This window comes from Ochotona curzoniae, unplaced genomic scaffold, assembly GCF_017591425.1.
Source record: "Ochotona curzoniae isolate NIBS_2020 unplaced genomic scaffold, NIBS_Ocur_1.0 contig_3498, whole genome shotgun sequence".
Taxonomy (NCBI): Eukaryota; Metazoa; Chordata; class Mammalia; order Lagomorpha; family Ochotonidae; genus Ochotona; species Ochotona curzoniae.
Genome location: NW_024465885.1, coordinates 44,589,783 through 44,609,387, shown reverse-complemented (window position 1 = coordinate 44,609,387; position 19,605 = coordinate 44,589,783). Strand labels below are relative to the sequence as shown.

General features: G+C 46.7%; 2 protein-coding genes across 4 annotated transcripts in view; both read right to left on the bottom strand.

Annotated features, from left to right (window-relative positions):
- The window catches only part of MRPS6 (mitochondrial ribosomal protein S6), a 58,234-nt gene extending 40,586 nt beyond the window's left edge, over positions 1–17,648 (bottom strand). The window contains exon 1 of one of the 2 annotated variants that reach the window (XM_040980780.1): positions 17,581–17,648. In XM_040980780.1, the coding sequence (XP_040836714.1) occupies positions 17,581–17,625 (45 nt within the window). In that variant the 5' untranslated portion in view covers positions 17,626–17,648. Of the gene's footprint in view, positions 1–14,363; positions 15,278–17,580 lie in introns of those variants that run through there. The other variant, XM_040980779.1, reaches the window with a different exon arrangement.
- Positions 1–17,662, bottom strand: part of SLC5A3 (solute carrier family 5 member 3) — a 30,438-nt gene extending 12,776 nt beyond the window's left edge. The window contains exon 1 of one of the 2 annotated variants that reach the window (XM_040980776.1): positions 17,581–17,662. The gene's annotated coding sequence lies outside the window, so the exon portion shown is untranslated. Of the gene's footprint in view, positions 1–14,363; positions 14,432–17,580 lie in introns of those variants that run through there. The other variant, XM_040980778.1, reaches the window with a different exon arrangement.
- Positions 17,663–19,605: the final 1,943 nt, after the last annotated feature.

Below are 19,605 nucleotides of genomic sequence, written 5' to 3'. Positions count from 1 at the left end.
GTCTCCACAAGAAACTGTTGAATTCAGCTGGGCAACAAGATACTGGACTCTATGCAAAGCACATGCTTGCATTGAAAGAAATGACTAGATTTGATCTGTAATACTGCAATAAGGTGGAGCAATCCACCACGGGGGGGAGGGCAAGAGGAGGGGAAGGGGGAACATCAGAGCCTATGAAACGTTGTTATAAAATTAAATGCAATTTAGAAAAAAAAAAAAAAGAAAGAAAACAGGTGTCATCTTTCATGCTCTCTGCTGACTGCTCAGAAGGGTCGGGATTCCCACTCAAGGCCTGGCTCCCAGTTGTTCCTCCCGCAGCAGAGGCCGCAGGGGACGGCTACGCACTGGTTGGACTGGAGTTCTGGACTCTCCACTTTCTGTGTATGCCTCCTCAGAGCATTCAAAAATCATGCTGACAGCGCTCTTCTCACTGGATTCTGCTACCAGCCAGTGAGTCAGTTTGTACATGTTTTCCAACTTTAAGATTTTCAACAAAATACATTGAGAGGCCAGCACCTGGCAAAGGTGGGAAAGGAAAAAAAAAAACCAAAAACCCAGAGTGGGTCCGTTTTGTTTGTAGAAAGACATAAAACACTGTAACACAATGCAGCTCAGCATCAGAGACCATCACAGTCTTGAACCGCAACCTTTCAGAAATACGAACTGTACACACCTTAACAAGGGCTCCAAATAAAATGTACAGGACAAGTTTTTATTTCTTTGTTTTTAAAGAAACAATTTCTCAACAAAAATACAATGAACATTCTCCAGATTTCCTTTACTTGTTGGAGGAGGAATGAATACATATGAAAGAATCTTATTCTCAGCTAACATGATTTGTTTAAAGAGACAAAGAAGCCTCCCATTCCCCAGTTCACTCTACAAATATGCCCGGACCAGCTGAAGTCAGAAACTAGAAACTCCACCCAGGTCTCCTAGAACAGAGGTGGCAGGGACCCTCTGAGCCATAATCCACTACTGCACATCCCTTACGGCATGCATCCGTGCAAGCCGGAGTCAGCAGCAAAGTTGCATGCTGGTACACCTGACCCAAGCAGTGCCCGGTCACAGCTATTCCCCATGTCTGTCACAGGGCCTGTGAAGCACTTCACTCATCTATATGTACGTACACCTTTTTCACAATCAGATCGGTCTTTGAACTGAGGCATGTGGGACAAGCAACAAGACAGGTATGGTTTGGGGAAACCTAGGAACAGTTCTTTGGCAATGATTTTTCATTCCCTAAAGGCAACAGCCAAGTTTAGCCAAACCTCTGACACAAAGATGTTCTGAAATACAGCAAATTCCCTCAATTGAGGGTCTCCTTTTCAGGAATTTGTACTGCTGAGTTTTCCAAAGATTCAGAACACAAATCTGGTACTACTTCACGTGCTGGGATGCATCACACCACAAACGAAGCATCTAATGCATTTAACCAACCCGAATGAGAAAGACCAAATTAGCTGGGACATTCCTACAGGCAGGGCCAAATATGTTAACCAAAACATAATTAGCTACAATGACCAAACCTCTCTTCTACTCTCTACAGGAACCATGGTAACTTGTCTTTCAGGACGTATGGTCACTCTAGCTGAAAAAAGGGGAAGCCCCTTACATAAAAACCCTAAAGAGAAAAAGGACACTCAGACATCCCAGTTATCACAAATTCAACCACAAAAGTAGACTCAAAGACAGAAGACGGTGACCTCAAGAGTAACTAAAATAACAGATAAAAGCTCCCATCACCAGACTTCATGACTCTCTAAAAAGGAAGGTGAGTGCAGGAACCACACAGACATGTGGGCAGCCAAGAATAGCAACCAGCAGCCAAGCTTTGCAAACTCAGCCATCACACAGCTTCACCTCTGCAAGCCTCATCACCCACCCCTCACCAGCTTCATTGTTGGGTGACATACAGATGCTCCTAATACTGCCCAGGGCAATAGGCAGGTGGTTCCCTAAATATCAGTTCATTCTGCACAACCTGAAATGAATTTCTTTCAACTTAAACTGCCAACTACATCCCAGACATTTTAGGATACTCACAGAAGTTATTCATTTAGGAACAAACTAGACAAAATAAACATGCAGTTATGTCACAAATGTTCTCAAGAGGCTCTTGAGGATCCATTAACTATTAGCTCCCACTTCCATCACAACATTTTTTTTAAAAAGCATGACGTCTATATAAAATTCTTAGTGCTTTTACATACCTTCACTGTCAATATGGAGTGCAAGTCCACTAGAGAGAATTCCACATACATCAAAGATAAATGATGCTTGGTGCAGTGCAAAGTGTGTAGATACTTACACAGGACCAACCACAACCCTCACTCACTTTAAAAATCTGGAGTACACCAGGTAAGACATAAGCAAACCAGATATTCTAATACAATGTGTGTGACCTCCAACCAACCAACCCATCCTCTAAGTAACTGTATGATTGAACAATCCCTAGAACATGTAGAGAACGTCCCTATTATACATTATATATAATGTATTTACATTTTCTCTTTTAAGTATACAAAACCCAGACTGAAGTGAAATTGTGTTCAAACTGTACTGCCAGGACTTCTAGTTTCTTGTGTGTCATCAGGGTTGGAAGGCAAGGCTGAGTGGAGTCAGGGATTTCAAGTCCCCCTCCCTAAGCCTCTCTGCCAATCAGAGCAGCTCCACTTCGACCCATTTTTCCCATGAGGGGTAGAAGAGGAAGGATGGTTCCCACAGACCATTTCTTCAAGCAAAATCCTTAATCCCTGGGGCCAGCATGGTAGCGCAACACACTGCAGTACGTCAAGTCACTGCTAGCAACGCTGGCATCGCATGTCAGAACACTGTTGAGTCTTGCCTACTGTTGCTAATCCAGCTCCCTGCTAACACCCCTGCGAAGTGGGGAAGCTAGATGGAGTTCTGAATTCCCATCTTTGGCCTGGCCCAGCCCAGGCTGTTGTGGCCATTTGACGAGTGAACTGGAAGACAAGAGATACCCCTCTCTCCTTCACTTCTTGTCCCCGTCTTTCAGAAACATCTTTACAAAGTTTTTTAAAATACCTTATTCACCAGAATAGTTAACTACTAAGTTTACCATTTCATCCATAAACACCTCCTCCAAGCTACATTCATTTTAACCTTTCAATATAAAAGCATGTCTCAACCAACGGACTTAAAAACTCAGAGATGTAAGACCTTTTGAATATGGGGGAACAAACATGAAAACACCACTAGGTTCAAGTTGTTGTGAATCCTAGACTGTTATTGAAGGAGTCAGTGTCAGGATGTGTCCATGAGGCCTCCGCATGTGATGTCAACACTTGCAATCCAGCTCCCTACCAACAGCCTGGGAAAGCAGCCAAAGGTGCTCCAGCATGAGACCTGATGCCTAACACCTGAGGGAACCCCCGCCTCCTGGGCTTGGTCTGTTGGGGCCACGGAAGAATCCCTCTCTGTCCCTCCTTCTGTAATTCTGCCTTTCAGATGAAAAATCTTTCTCTGGCTCTCCTTCTCTTTGTAAATCTGACTTCCCAATAAGAATAAATAAATATATATTTTTTAAAATTTGTATTCAGAGAAAATACTCAAGATGGATATTAGCAAATGTTAGCAACTTAGACAGCAAACAGCACATGCAATAAAAACTCTGTTGCAATACTGACAACTACGTCAATGAGTAGGTGCCATGAGGAAAACGAAGAGTTGAAAAGCCAAAAGAAGCTCCAAGGATGGGTTTCCTATGAGTACATAAACAGAGCAGAAAGATCTAAATGAGTCAGCTGTAAGATCAGCATTTCTGAAGGTCCTCACCATTAATTTTTGCCTTTATTCTATTCAGTGTTAATTAGTACTTCCACTAGAGAATTAAAAAGAAGTTAACACTCAAGGTCTGTTCTACACCTGACCTAGTTACCACAGGTTGTATGAAGCTATCCAACCCAAACTGTGCCTGCTAAGCCCCACGACTTGAAAACGCCAAGTCAGAACAACTAAGTGTATTTCCCACAGATCCAATGGTTGCTAGATCACTCATGGACCACTGATACTGAATTAAGTGTTGGTGACCACCTAGCATTTTGTTTGGAAGTATGAATAATCTCGCTGGCTGTCCCAAATCAGTGACCCTTCCCTTCTCAAGGAAATGGCAACTCAATCTTCACTATTGTTCAAACCAAAGTCTTCCTTGACTGCTTGCTTTCTGTCTAAGCCAGACATTGTCAATCTATAAACAGAGATTGTTGCTGCTTTGCTTGGAACATATCCAGTCCAAATCATCACCCCACCTTGTTAACTGTCCTGGCCTCTAAACTTGTCTCTATGCTGTAGGCCAACAACAGGGCATTATTAATGCAGCAAACAGTTGCGCCATTAATCACGATGTACCAAACAAGTCCCCAGGCCTCCAACTGCTCTATCCAGGCAACACCCTGCACTCAGTTTTTCATAGACTTACTTTCTTTTCCTGTTGTATCCACGTCAACTCTACCCTGCTTTATTTTCCACAGCACTCAGCACCTAACAAACTCTAAAACTTTTTTGCTCTTTCTCCGGACATGAGCTCCTTGAGGAGAGTTCCTGTCTGTATTCTTACCTGATGTGCCCTATGTCCAGACACAATTTTTGCAAGTACTCAAATGTTTGCCAAATAAAAGAATGAAATATTAATAACTAAATGCCTTATTATGATTGTCAAACTTAATAGCCTATACAATCATGAATAGCTGTTTAAGAACAGTATATTAGAATGGCTGAGAGACGGTAAAATCGGCAGCACTTCAGAACTATCCAAGCACCTCGGAATATGCACACATGAGACTCTGGGTTGCCATGAGGTGGCTCCTCACCCCTGGGTACTGGACATGTGGAAAGTCGTGAGTGGTTTCCCCCCTTTGCCTCTCCCCTTCACCCATGAACAACAAGAAGAAATTGCAAATTTGGAAGCAATGAGTTCACCTAATTTTCCCTAAACTTGGATCCTTCCCACCTTGAACAATCGTTTAATCATTATTTAAAAAAAAAAAAATTTAAAAGAACGTTATATTAAGCAATTTAAAAAATCATTTCAAAAAAACAATGGCTGAGAGAATAAAGCAACTCCTCCAATCTCAGATTGCTCTAAATAAGGGTATGTGGAATAAATAAGATTAGGGAAGGATTCTCTTAGATCAGATAAAAATCTCCAGAAGCCATGATGTAGGGTTTTTAAAAGCCTGTATCTGGAGACATCAGATCCTCACACCTAAGTTCAACAGGCCCACTTGCCTCAATGTACCAGCTCCATGCTTGTCCGCTGCAGGGTCAACAAGCAGTTCACAGGGCGCTGTGATGTGCGTGGATTTCCTCTGCCCACGTGCTCCTCTGATGGCTGTATCCATCAGACAGAGACAGGCAAGCAGCACTTTCCCTTGGGCTTACTCTACACAGAACAACCTGCTGAAGGCAACTTACACAGAATTTCTCCCTCCTCTACCTTTACACCAAACACCCCATGTGCAAAACCCACTTAAGTCTTTGCCTCCCTCCCAAAAAAAGTGTAATTATCTCCAATTGAACACACTCTTAGAGGATCACTAACAGAGCACAGGAACATCTCATATGAAGATTGTACCCCTTTACAACATTTTGCAGGAAAACTCAACTAACTGATACAGAAGGAATGAGATGAGGAAATCACGTGCAACTTTCAATGCATCTAGGCAAGGATTACAAGAATGCCAAAAACCCTTCAGGAGAAAAGGACGATGCAAAACTAAAACTGACAGGCGTTGGACTTGGAAGTTCAGATGCCCATGGGAATACCCACACCCCACACCAGAGTGCCTGGCTGCAAGTTCTACCACCTCCAATTCCACTCGGATTCCAGTTTCTGGAATCAGGACCCTAGAAGACAACAGGGATGGCTCCAAGTGGTGGCACCTCCGCCGCCCACGAGATGCATCTGGACTAAGTTCTTAGCACCCAGTCCTGCCCCAGTCACTGCAGGCACTGGAGAAGCAAACAAGAGGACAAGAGCCCTGGCTGTTCCGGTCTCACTCTTTTGGAGTACAAATCTGACACGGATGGCTATCTACATCCCCTAAAAATTAAACTTCTCTGTAAAAGGCAGACTAAGTGCCTTTCAATGTGCTATTACCCCAAGACACTTTGAGTGTAATTTTCCAAAACAAACACCAAATCAGAATGTTAATCAAACTTCTACCTATCAGTCTACATGATATGCCTTGAGTTGAAAAACCAGTGAAACACACAGGAAACAATTAACCAAAGGTGGGGCGCGGGAGGGGGGCTGTGAGGGTTACAAAGGTACCATACAAAGATTTAAAAGGCCAATGAAGTAAATGGAACCTGTGGACCTATGCACATTCAAAATTCAAATCAGCTAACTACAGAGATACAACTCAAGAAATCTGAACAGAATAGTAGAAATTAAACCAATGTGGTTCGGTGTGACTAAGGCACTCTGCTTATGTTTTACAGTTCTCAGCTTTAGATGCACACTAAATAATTACAAGTGAAATATTATACAGTGGTCCAGCAATAACCTGATTCAGAACCACCATCAGACAATGACTTTAGCATGCTACTCCACAGATCTCTTAGCACAAGAAACAGGGGCATTTATGATGCAACAACTGGTGGTTGTCCCAAAAACCAAATGACTGCTGTAACAATCCCATCAGTAGGATAAACTGATATACCTTGCCAGGAGATGCCCTGACAATCCCTTGGAATCCTCTTGCCAACAATGTTTAATCTCTCTCTCGTCATGAGAAAGCAACTATATATTACAGAAAGGGAGAAGTTCTGCCAAATTGTGGGCCCAGGCTCTTCAACTGGCATTGTCAATGACAAAAGCTTTAAAAACACTCCAGAGGATTCAACAACTAAACCTAGGAATCCTGACTGGACACTGGAGAAAAAACTCAAAAGTATAGCTAGAATAATACCTTAAATGTTTTCTTAACATTTATTTTTATTGGAAAGGCAGATTTACAGAGAAGTCAAGACAGAGAGAGGCTCTCCATCTGTTGGTTCACTACCCAACTGGCTGCAATGGCTGCAGCTGAGCAATGAGCTTCTTCCAGGTCTCCTACATGGGTGCAGGAGTTCAAGGACTTAGGTCATTCTCCACTGCTTTCCCAGACACATTAGCAAGGAGCTAGATTGGAAGTGGAGCAGCCAGGACTCAAACTGGCATCCCATAAACTGAGGATTAGCTAACTGAGCCAAACTACTGGTCCCTAATACCATAAACTCTCATATCATGACTGCAAAATAACCTTGTAGCATTATCAGTTGAGTGCGAAAGTTATATTGTGGTTAGGATAAAGAGTTTATCCCTAAGATGAAAAACATATCAAGATGCTGCCACCTCAAATGATTCAAATAAAACAATGATAAAAACAATTCTGGTGAGTTCCAACAATAAGTACGTTTAAACAGAAAGCATACAAGTGTTAAATGAATAGTTTTAACAATTTCCACTTTTTAAAGGGAAGAGTGGAAGGGCCAGTGTCACCACAGCAAGTTCAGCCTCCACCTAGGACACTGGTGTCTCATGTGGATGCTGATTGAAGTCCTGGCTGCTCCACTTCCAATCCGGCTCCCTGATAATGGCCTGGGAAAGCAGCAGAAGATGGCCCAGGTGCTTGAGTCCCCGCACCCATGTGGGAGACCCAGAAGAAGTCTCCAGAAGTCTCCTGACTTTGGACCGGCCCAGCCCCAGCCGTTTCAGTCATTTGAGGAGTGAACCAGCAGACGGAGTATCACTCTCTGTACCTCTGCCTGTCAAACAAGAACAAAACGAACCTTCAGAAAAAAGAGAAGGGGGTGGAGATAAAGTAAGACTAATAGACAGTGATGAACTATTGAAGCAATGAGCACAATTCAGATTCATCATCCAACACTTTACTTTCAGAAATGCCAGAGTCTATGCCTTAACCCTCCCTTCTATAAAATGGGAAAGACATGTACCTCAAGGCAACATCAAGAGAGATTACTAAGTGAAAAGGCCTACATAGGTGGTGCAAGCACTTAGCCCAGTGTTAAGATGCCACTTCTGTTTCACAGTGCCTGCTTACAACACCAGCTTCACCTTCAAGACAGCGGGTGACAGCTCATATTCCTGGGTACCATGGCATGCATATCAAAGACCTAGATGGATTCCTGACTCACAGCAACACATGGAAGTTCTGTCTCAAGTAATAATTAAGAGCTTTCTTTACAAAATCCTGTAGGAAAACACCCAGGCATTCAACAATTACACACCAGTTCTTTCAGGTAGGGCTTGAGGAGGACCTGTGGAGAAGACAGGCTGCTGTCCTGAACAGCTGCTAACACAGCGCCTAGAAGGCCTGCTCACATCTTCAGCTTCTGCCCCCAGCTGATGGCTAAGACTTGCACTCACCGCCCCATCTGCCTTGCTTGGCCACCCCAACTAAAACGGAACCTACCTTGTTTCGTCCCCATCCTACTTTGGTTTCCCTTACCACATTTGCTAGTTCATCTCCCTAACTTGACTGTAAACACAGGGAAAGCTGAACTCTGACCTTACCAACGGGTAAGGTCATATGGGTAGCACTCCCTGGCCCCCCGCAGACACACAGCAGCTCCTCCACTCTGACCTGCACTGTTAACTACAGCACATACTCTTCTCTAGAGCTGCAGCCATCCGCAGCATGACTTCTAGTTGGAGACTGCCTTGGGATGCTGGCTTGTGACCCTTCCACTTCTGTGTCTTTATTATCCATTCAAATATAGATCTTAAATACACATGCACACAAATTCGTTTGCAGGAAAGCATTACTAAAACCCTCCACATGTAACTCAATTCAATCAGCCACTCTCCCTTAAAGGCCAAGCACAGTAACACAAGCAACAAAGTCAACTTTCTGGTTCACTGTCATTTTTTTTTTCATCCTATTTGTTTCAAAAATCTTGTGTTCCTAAAAGAACAGATTATAAATGTTTCTCCTTGTTTCTCCATGTGATGTGAGGCAGAAATCTTAAACACAGCACTCTAATTCTCCCAGAAGGCCAAGTAATGAACAAGAGTCTGAAAGTGGGAAAATTCAAACCTAGCATTTCCCACCATTTTAAGAAGTAGAAAACAAGATCAAACAGGTAACTTGGGCACTATTTGGAAAGACTGGTAGAAATTATTCCGATCGACTCCTCGGGCACATCAAACAGAGACAAAGTGTCCTAGTTTATGAAAGTGGATAGATTTTCCTACTTAGATACTGCAAGTAGGAGAAGATTAATCTGGACAAACCAATGCAGAACAGCTTCCTTTGAACACCAGCAGACAGGACATCTCGAAATTACAAGCAGCATCCACTGACTTCATCCTAAGCAGCCATCGATACTAACACAGGAAGTTACACAGAGACTGAGTTTTTGAACACCCTCGGCCCTTGCATCGTGTCAAACAAACATTGCTACCAAGATGGTCACTCCTTGAGGGACACTCATGCTTCAGGCTTCAATTGCTTTCTTATTTGACAGCTAACAAGACAGAGGCAAGCAGTACACCAAGAGACAAATGACAAAACCCAGTCAATAATCAGGTCACTTTACTTACTTAACAGGGCTAAGCAATTTTAAAAGCAAGCAAAAATTTAAGTGCTCCTTTCCTGTAACATGACTGGCAAATACCCTAACCCTCACAGAAAAATCCCCTTCACCCTGAATCACTGCCACAGAGAACCTGAACATAAACTGAAACAGACCAGTTATCTGGACCCACTGTGCGGGGATGGGGACTGGGAAAATGGAAAAGGGACAGTAACTTGGCTTTTCTTCTATGAATACATAAAGCATGGCCAAACATCCCCTTACTCTACACTGCTGAGTAAAAAGGCACATGAATTTCTTTCACGGTAATACTTTATTCCAAAACCATAAGTAATGCTAACTACTGTGAACTCCACAGTATACCTTGCTCAACAAATGCCATTTTCCAAACAAAGCAATCTTACGGAACAGTATTTCAAAATCTTAAGAGATTAATAAAGTGGGTGTAAATTATTACCGTAAGCCATCATCCAAAGAATAAAAAATGAACTGAAACCAATGTCTGACAAAGTTTACATGTTGGAAAGCATACTTCAGCCAATGCAACCTAAGCCTGAACACTTCAGACGAAAAAAAAAAAAAAAAAAATCATCAAACAGTCTAAAACCAAGAACTGATACTACTGTCAAGAACTGAACATACTTGACATTTACTGAGAAACTACTTACCCCACAGTAAACCAGTGACCAAATGACAAGGTGGGGTTTGTAGACATGCTAAGGGGGTTTAAAGCAAGTCTAAAGCCAACCTTCCAAATCATACCAAAGAATGGCTATACCTGATCCACAGATATCTATATATAGTGATGTCTAAATAACTAGTTGCCAACTTCTTAAAAATCAGATTCCCTATAAAACCTAAATTTCTGGGACTCTGACAGAAAGAACTGATCATACCAAGCCTTCATTCCCCAATCTGGAGTGGAATACTAAGCATAAAAACCACTATCCCAGTACTTACTGAGCAAGGAATTTCCTTCAGGTTTGACTCAGTCTAACACTCTAATCAAGCAAATTTACAAATGGTTTCTGGAGTCTCTTTATCAATGAAGTGGGAATAGTGAAAAGGAGGCAATAAATGCCCTAACTTGCTGAGATCACAAGCTACTTGAACAACACGCCTCCTGTGCCCCAGTACCACTTCACTTTCAAGATCCCTCCAAAGGCTCATTCCTACTCTACAAAGAACTGGGGATCCAAAATGGTTAGGTTCCCCTAGGTAGATTTAAATAAATAAATAACAAATAAAAGGCTTATCAATTTGCATTCCTTCTGATGTCTCCTGTTATTTCACCATAACACCAATTTTTTTTATTCTACATTCTTTTATTCATTGGCAAAACACAAAAAGCAAAGCACAAGCAGAGACAAGAGCCTTTGCACTCACACCAACTATAACCAATCAAAAAGTCATACATATGTATCTTAAGCTATGTCATTCAAGCCTACCCATTCATTTGTAAGCCTTTACATGAGGCCATAGCCCTCCAGCAATGCTATCATCATGTGGAATGGCTTACTGATTCCACACCACCTACAATCACCAGTCTGCTTCATTCATATGCAAAGGGATCCCAGTAAACATGTACAGAGCATCCTCCTTCTGCTACTCCTTCTCCCAAACTTGTATCAACCCTACTTACTTCTAAGGCTACTTTAGTGGCTCACTTTACCAAGTCTTCCCCCAAGAATCCAATTTCAAGGAAAAAAAAAAAAAAGCACCCATCAGTTCACACGGCACTTTGATACTTAAATTACAATAAAATAAAAAATACCTTCCATTCAACAATCTTGGAATCGACACAATGTCTGGCAAATGCAATGCACAGAGTCCAAGCACAGTGCAGTAACGTGAAAGCAACCTATCAGCACAAGAGACCAGCACAATTTGACCTATAGAACTGTTCTGAGATAAGAACAGTAATTCTCTCAAGGCAGTTAACCCACACAAACGTACAGCAGAGGACAGAAAGGATAAGAGCAGATCCCTAAAAACTGGCAATCTAGCAAAGAAGGTTAAGATGCATTCACCAATCTAGTAACACAAAACAGACTGTGACCCATGTGATGAGAAACAGAAAACCAACCCATGACCAGGCATAGATCATAATCTATGCTCCTCATGGTGCAGGTCCTTGATTCATGTACCAAATGGCAGGTTTTCATGGAGTTAAGGTAGTCACATGGAAAGACAGGACTTCCAAAGAAGTAGTGATAAAAGCAATAAAACAAAAATGAGGAATGGAATTGATAAAGACCTGCAACTGTTTTATTTGGTATATGGAATGAAGTGTGAAAGAAACTAGGAAGAGGTGGCTAAAAAAATACATAAAATAGATTAAATGTGTTTCAAAGGCAGCCTTGGATGCCAGACCCCATTGCAAATATATTTTTTTTAATTTTTTATTTGTTATTAACATTGTATTAATTGCAAATATTTGAGACAGAGATACAATATGCGTTAGCCAAGTGCCAATACAGTCAGAAAAATCATTACTCTAAAAGATCTTGCTATGATTTCCTGGCTACAAACGCAGCTCAGCCTGCACTAGGACACAATCAAGTTAAAATGCCAACTACAGTGTCCACCTTCCCTAACGGGGAGCCCGTTCCAGTCCTAGCTATTGTACACCTGATACAGCTTCCTGTTTTCACATCTGGGAAGCAGCAGATGGTGGCACAAGTACTTGAGTTTCTGCCACCCATGTGAGAGACACGGAGTTCTTGGTTACTGGAGACAAGTGGTGTTGGCATCTGAAAAGTGAGCCAATGGATGGATGAGCCGCCACTCACTGTCACTCTGTATTTGAAAAATATAAGCCTTCTTAAAACATGCACTCAGAGTCCAGCACAATGTCATATCACCTAGGATCAGAGGGCTGGATGAACTGTCCTTCCCCAGAGTCCTGAGCACACTTTTTCCTCTAGATGAATCGCTAACTTACAAGAATTTGACTGACTCCTTACATCTGGTTCCCCTAAGTGTGTCTGGTCACACTTGAAGAACAGCACTTTCTCAAAAGCAGTGCAAGAAGTACTCTCCTCTTGAATAGTTACTCAAAATGGGAAAGTCTGACAAAACCTAACATTGTATAAAATACTAATCATACCAAAGTATTTCACCATCCTCTCTACTCTTCATCTTAATGTTACAATGTTTTGGTAATTTGTGTTTGTTTTAGATGGGTTATATTACAAATGTAAGTTTGAGCATTAGATGAAAAATGCTTCTCTACCATTTCATTGCCTTTCAAAGTCTTCCTTCTTTAAACTGATTTAATAATCTGGAAAGTGGAGAGGACTCAACAGAAATATGTGTAAGTAACAGACATAACCTAGATTTTAAAAACTTACAAAAGTCAGATCTGAATGTGAATCATAAAAAGCAACAATGAATTAGTGCAGAATGTCAACTTTTGGCAAGCGGACTTCACACACAAACCATGTGCACCATGCGTGGGGGAAGGACTTCTCACCCCTAAGCCACTCCTGAACAGACTCCTTCTTCAATCACTCGCTGCTCCACAATGAATTGGAACCCAAGAAAAATGGTAACACCAAATGACAACGTAACATTGCCCACAGGCTAAATGTCGCCCGGCTCCCAGCGGACAAGGTGTACGTACATTATCCTATACGAGCTGAGCTGCCCACGGGGTGTGGAGGAGACACCAACGGGCTTGCTCACCTGACAGAAATGTTTCCATGAACTGACAACACAAATTTCACTATCCCTACTTATCAAACGCTAGAGTTGGCGGGCTCCACAGCGAGTTCATCAGTACCCTAACCTCCACACACTATCCAGATCCTACAGGCATTACTTTCAGAGGACCCTAACTTGAACACAGCTCAAAAACTTTTGCCAGGTTTTCTAATCAGACGAGCTTGAGGGAAGAGAAACTTGACACTCTTCTGTGCACAAGAGAAAATGTATTGTCTTCCAAGTTCTCCGAACATGAGCGTTACATTCCTCCATGTAAAAGCTGCTCACCTACAAAGAACTGCTTCGATGAGTATTAAACATAACTGGTTTTCATTAAGACTAATGAGCATGAAATGACACCATCTTTTTAAAACAGGAACATAAGATGCCCAAAGCAGCTCTCTACGTCACCCCCATGAGGTCAGAGGAACACCCTCAGGAGATGCAAAGGCTGCTGACTAGACCTGCACTCATTTCCCATTTAAGCCAGTTTACTATGTCAACCATTCACCTTAGATCTTCATGCAAAAATTCTTGAGTGGCAATCAGGAAAGATTTCCCAGACTTTTAGAAGTTTAACTAAGAGAGGTTACCTAAAAAGTTTATGGAGATTATAGATAAGGAAGAATACTATCTGAGGCTTTCCATTTTTTGCAGCAAAATAAACTTTACCTTTACTTTCATTTTTCCACAACATTTTTAAGGCCCTCATGCCAACTGTGTTAATCTGAGCAGAGCAGAACTACCAAGTTCCTACAGTAATCTAACACACCCACACATACAAGAATATTTTCAAAATCCCTCATCCTATACCTGCCCCAGGCCTAAAGGTTTTACAAAAATCTCCACAGCTTTCCCTGGACTGCTCTATTGTACCAGCGTCATCGGTCAGGAAATGACAAGTCTGGCCGTTTTGTTTTACCTAGCTGAAATTTACTACCAATCTTTGAAACCCAATTACAAAGTGCAATCGGAGGACAGGAGCCTTTCCGGGTGTCAGCAGCAGAGCTCACCTAGGACGCGCACGGCCCCTTCTCTCTTCGGCAGAGGTCCCACTGCAGGGAGACAAGGCACAGGCGGAGAGCACTCACCAGCTCACAGGCCATCCGTTTCTCTCGCAGTTGTTGGGCAAAGTCCTCCTCAGACGGAGCCGAGAATGCCCTGGGCATCTGCCCTGGGTCTTTCCTCTACGTCCTTCCACATGGTGCCTTTGATACCATGTTCTCCAGCTATGGGCAAAACCTCCTCCAATGCTACCTGAGCGACGTGCAACAGGACTCTGACACGGTTTTCCTTCTGGAGATCCTTCTGTAAGTCTGGGCTAAGACTGGGCTACACAACTACCGTGTCAAGCGGCTTATCTTCAAAGGCCAGGCTTCACAACATTGATTACACATCACCAGTCACATTTCTGAATTTAACCATACGTACCTACTTTTTGTCCTGAAGTAGGGAGAACACAGAGAGGGTAACTTTTTTTAAATGTATACATTAAAATTCAAGCTATACAATACCTGTACATGTCTTCTTGGGAAGGCTGGTGTCTACATAAATATACGTAAATGCACAATCTTAGAAGAGCCATTGAAGTACACTGATCATAATCAACTCCCAATTACAAACAGAAACAGCATCGGAACTGCGTGCCTGCTGAACACATAACCCTATACTTCAGTGAGGACACACTGCACGCCACCCTCTCAAATACAACAGGGCTCAGGGACCAGGGCCGCACAGGGTCAAGTGCTGGGGCTGCCTCAACATAGTATCCAGATTTTAGATTTAGAAACTGTAACTTCAGTTTTTTAAAACCAAGCTGGAGATAAAAAAAAAAAAAAAATAATAACAATGGTGTTGGTTGGGGGTGGGGGGAGAAGGACCACCTTCCTGCCAAGGAGATTTAGACTGCTCCACAGGGTCAGAGCACCCCAGGAAACAGTGTGCTGCAAGGGAGCCCCAAGGGCGCAGAAACTACCCAGCAACTTCTGAGGCTGCTCTAATAAAAGTTGTCAAACACAGCAAGGACCTGCAGAAGGAGGAGTGGGAATAAAGGACCCATTTAAAACCTTGAAGGAAGTGCCACTGTCCCAAGCAGGGGCCAATGAGCTTCCCCCAGGGCCTTCAGAGGGGTGCACTCACCATAGTACTCTGACAAACCCCAAGAATACAACCTCCCAAGTTGAAAGCAAAGTCACCAAAATCTGGCCCTAAGGGAAGTTTTTAACAAGAACTAAGTGGGGTCTGCACAGTGGTCCAGGAGCTCCTCACACAGCTCGGCCAGCGCTCCCCTCCCCGACCCAGTGTCCCTCCCCTCCACTGAGCTGCTCATTTCTTTTTCTGCTCTCCTCCCACCCTCCCTCCACCCACTGCACCCTAAACCCAGGGCAAGAATTTCAAGTACATTTTTCTTATCCAATCTGCACGTGCCTTGTGAAAGCTGCATGCCCTACAACCAGTTTGTGAATCCTGGCTGTTACAGTCCCCCCCCCCCCCCCCCAACCAAAAAAAACAACCAATTCCCCACTAGCACTGGCCAAGAGACACATGAAACCCACCGCACATTGCACCGCCACCGTACAACCAAGACAGCTGGCAACTCAACCCAAAAGCAAACACAACGGCTAACCAAGGGGACCATTACCCCGCCAGGGGAGCCCCTGGAGCCCGCGCAAGCACCACCCACCACCCCGAAAGCTTACACCCAAGAAATTACTAGTACACCACACCCCCACCACCCTAGAACTACCCCCAAAACAACAAACACAGGTATGGCTATATAACGGGATAGCTGACCAAGACACCACCACCCAAGAACCACGACCACTGGATTACTTTTTTCCATTATTCCTACTTGTTGTAAGCGGGGTAACACTCGTGCGAGTTCAGACGTGCACATGCGCTATCCGTCACTACTCTGCGCCAAGCCTGCCACGCCCACCGAGCTACCGTGCACCACTCTCCCAGGACTGGGAGGCAGCAGGCGCTGGGCAGCCCCTCCGAAGCAGGTGAACAGCCACTGGCGTCCTTTCTCCAGCAGCAAGGTACAATGCTACCGCCAGTTTCCAGAAGCCCAGCTGGCCATCCCAGGCTTCTGTTTCCACGCAACTTGGTGAGCGGGTCCTCTTGGAGGCTGCCCCTCAAAAGCCCGATTCAACCTACACTGAGCGTCCACCTCCAGCGCGGGAAACAATACCAGCTTTCACCAACATTCAGATAGTAGTAACAACTTTTTTCCTTCGTCTCAAATCTACTGGCGTGGGGTGGTGGGAGCGGAGAGATTCGGGGAGGCCGGGATACGCAGCATACTTCACACGCTCAACGCCCCACACTCACGGAAGCATTGGGGATTTCGGCGACGAGCTGAGGAGCATAATGCGCCTCTGACCCCCTACCCACACAAAGAGGACGACGGAAGAAGACCAAGCTGCCTCCGGCCCCCGCCAGCACCCCCCGGGCCCGGCCCCCCCTGTCCGGGCCCCCACCACCCCCAATCCCCGGTCACCCGCTGATGAACGGGCTGCTGGTTGGCTTAGCATCCCTGCAAACCTGAAACCCCTACCTCACCATCGCACAGACGCGGGGATGGGGGGGACAGGAAAGGGTCTTCCGAAGGCACAAGCTAGGCCACACCTGGATGAATGAAACTGGGCTAGGGGCGTCGGGCGCAGGGCGGTCGCTGAAGTCAAAAAAAGAGAAGTCACAGGATTGGGGTGGGTTTGGGTTTTGGTTTTTTTTTTCGGTTTCTTTTTTTTTTTTTTTCCTTAATGAAGAGCAAGGGGGTAGGTTGCTCAGAGAACTGCACAAACACGCTTTGCAGGACCGTTTTATTGAGCGCCGACGTCCCGGGGCGGCCGAGGCGGGCGGCGGAGGCCGGCGGCGGTGGAGGCAGTGGCGGCGGCAGCGGCGGAGCGGGCGGCGGGGACCGGGCGACGAGCAGCTTCACGAGGCGGGGGGCCGGGCTGGACGCTCGCGCGTGACCTTCCGGGCGACTGCCGCGGGCCCGAGTCGGGGTCGCGGGCCGCCCCAACCCCCCGCACCCCCCTCCGCCCGCCCGGCCGGGTGCGAGGCACACCCTCGCCGCGCCGCGCCACGCCGCGCGCCGGGCACACCCCCGCTCCCGCGCGCACGCGGCCGGGCCCTCCGCGTGGACGCCCGCCCGCCCGTCCCCCGGCCGCGTGCGCGCGGGGAGGCCCGGGGCAGGGGTGGAGGAGGCGAGGGCGGTGGAGGAGGCGAGGGCGGCGGCGGCCTAGCTGCGCTGGGGACGCCCGCGCGGGAAGACGGGGGGCTCTCGGGGTAAAGGTCACTTACCCGCTGCATGGCTTTCAGGATCAAAGCCAGCTCGTAGCGGGGCATGCCCGGATCTCTCAGCGCGCGGCGGCGCGGGACGCGGAGGGGCGGGGACGGCAGGAAGAGGAAATAAAATCAAGTTTAAAAAAAAAAAAAAAAAGAGCTCAGGGCCACCTGGGCCGGACAGCTCCCGGGCGGCGACAACGCTCTCGGGCCGCGCGAGCCCGGGCTTAAAGGAGCTGGCAGCTGCGCAGAAGCTCGGCACGCCCCTCGCGCGCCCCGCCTCCGCGCCACCCCGCCCGCGGCGGCCCCCCACTCCCGCCCACCCTGCTCCCCCTGCCCTCCCAGCCCGCGGCCGGCCGCTCCCCGGGGACAGGAGACCGACGGGGGGCCGCGGCCCGGAGCGGAGGCCCTACCCCCGCCGCGCCTGCTACCTACGGCTCGCGAACCGGCTGGAACTTTCCATGCCTCCTGGGCGGCGAGTGCGCGTGCGCCGCGGTGCGGCCTTGTCGGGGTGTGAGTGTGTGTGTGTCTGTGTGTGAGTGTGTGTGCGCGCGCGCGGGGGAGGAGACAGAGAGCGCGCGCGAGAGAGTGCGGGAGCGAGCCAACCCCTCGCTCGCGATTCTAGCCGGAGGGAGGCGGGTCGCAGGCGGACGGCGCGAGTGGGTCCGCAGCGGTGCCGGCTCGGGAGCAGCCCCGAGGCCTCGTCCCCGGAGGCCCCGCGCAACCGTGGGCTCCGGTGCGTCTGGCTGAGGGACTTGGATGCGCGGACGCCCACGAGAACGAGGCCGGGTCGGCCCGGCGCGATTCGGGCGTGAGTGGGTTGTGTGCGCCCAGCCTGCCCCTCGCGCGTGGTTGCCAACACTTCGACTTTGGCCGGTTTTCTTGAACGTATTTGCGTTGAAAAGGGCACGCTGAGCACCTAGGAGACCGCTTAGCACCCATCTGCGATCAGGAGCGGAGTGAGGCAGAAGGGGTCTACATCCTGCACCCGAGCTTTGCGCAGAGCCGGCCTCGTGCCACTAGCCCTGCTAAAATGTGATTTTTCCTTCTTCGCTCCGCCCCCTCGGAGCGGGGGGGGGGGTGCTGCAGCTGCTGTCCGGTTAAAAGGGGCTGTAAGTGAAATGTTTGTCAACTTTGAAGTGCTTTTAAGGGTACCGGATGAAGTTTACGGAGCACTTAGGATCCCGGTTCCCTGTAACATTTCTCAGGATGGTGCTGTGACCTCAGCGCCATTAGCCCCAATGCAGGCTTAGGAAATTGCAGATGGGTGAAGGGTGTTTACCAAGGGAAACAAAATATGCCCCTGGACCCCCTGTTGAAGCCTCCGGTGCTCAGACACCGAGCCCCTGCCACTCCAGCAGCAGGACTGCTGTGTGCTTTGGCAGATTTACCATGTGCTCTCTTTGAACCAAAAACAGTCCCTTTGTCACCTTACCCCGAGACCTGACCACATCTACTCCATCTTCTGCACGCTCCTTGGTAACAGCAGGGCTTTCCCACTTGCACACGTGTGCACATGTGCTTCTAAAGGGAGCCCACACCGCTATGAATTCACTGTTAACCTCCCCTTTAGTTTAAAGGACTAGCGGAGGGCCTTTGGCTTGGCAGAGCCAGATAAGCAGCTGCCGCCTTCGACTGTGGCATGCCACTTCCCATCCAGCTCCCTGCCTGCCAAGTGGCCTGAGAAAGTCACAGAAAATGGCTCAAATGCTTGGGCCCCTGCACTCCCGTGTGGGCAATCCAGATGGAGTTCCAGGACCCTGGCTTCAACCTGGACCAATCCTTGATATTGCACCCATTTGGAGGAATGAATCAGCAGATGGACCCTACACACATATCTGTGTGTGTGTGTGTGTGTGTGTGTAGCTGTACTAGAAAGAGGAGGTGAGGGAGGGACTTTTGGACCTTTGGGAGGGGATTACAGATTCTCTTAGAGGGCCCGCTTCAACTCTCCTCACTGTTGCCGGTGGCATGAGCCCATAGGAACTCCACCAGACTATGCCAAGCCAAGACCAGGGCAGACAGCTGAGTGCAGCTTGGGAC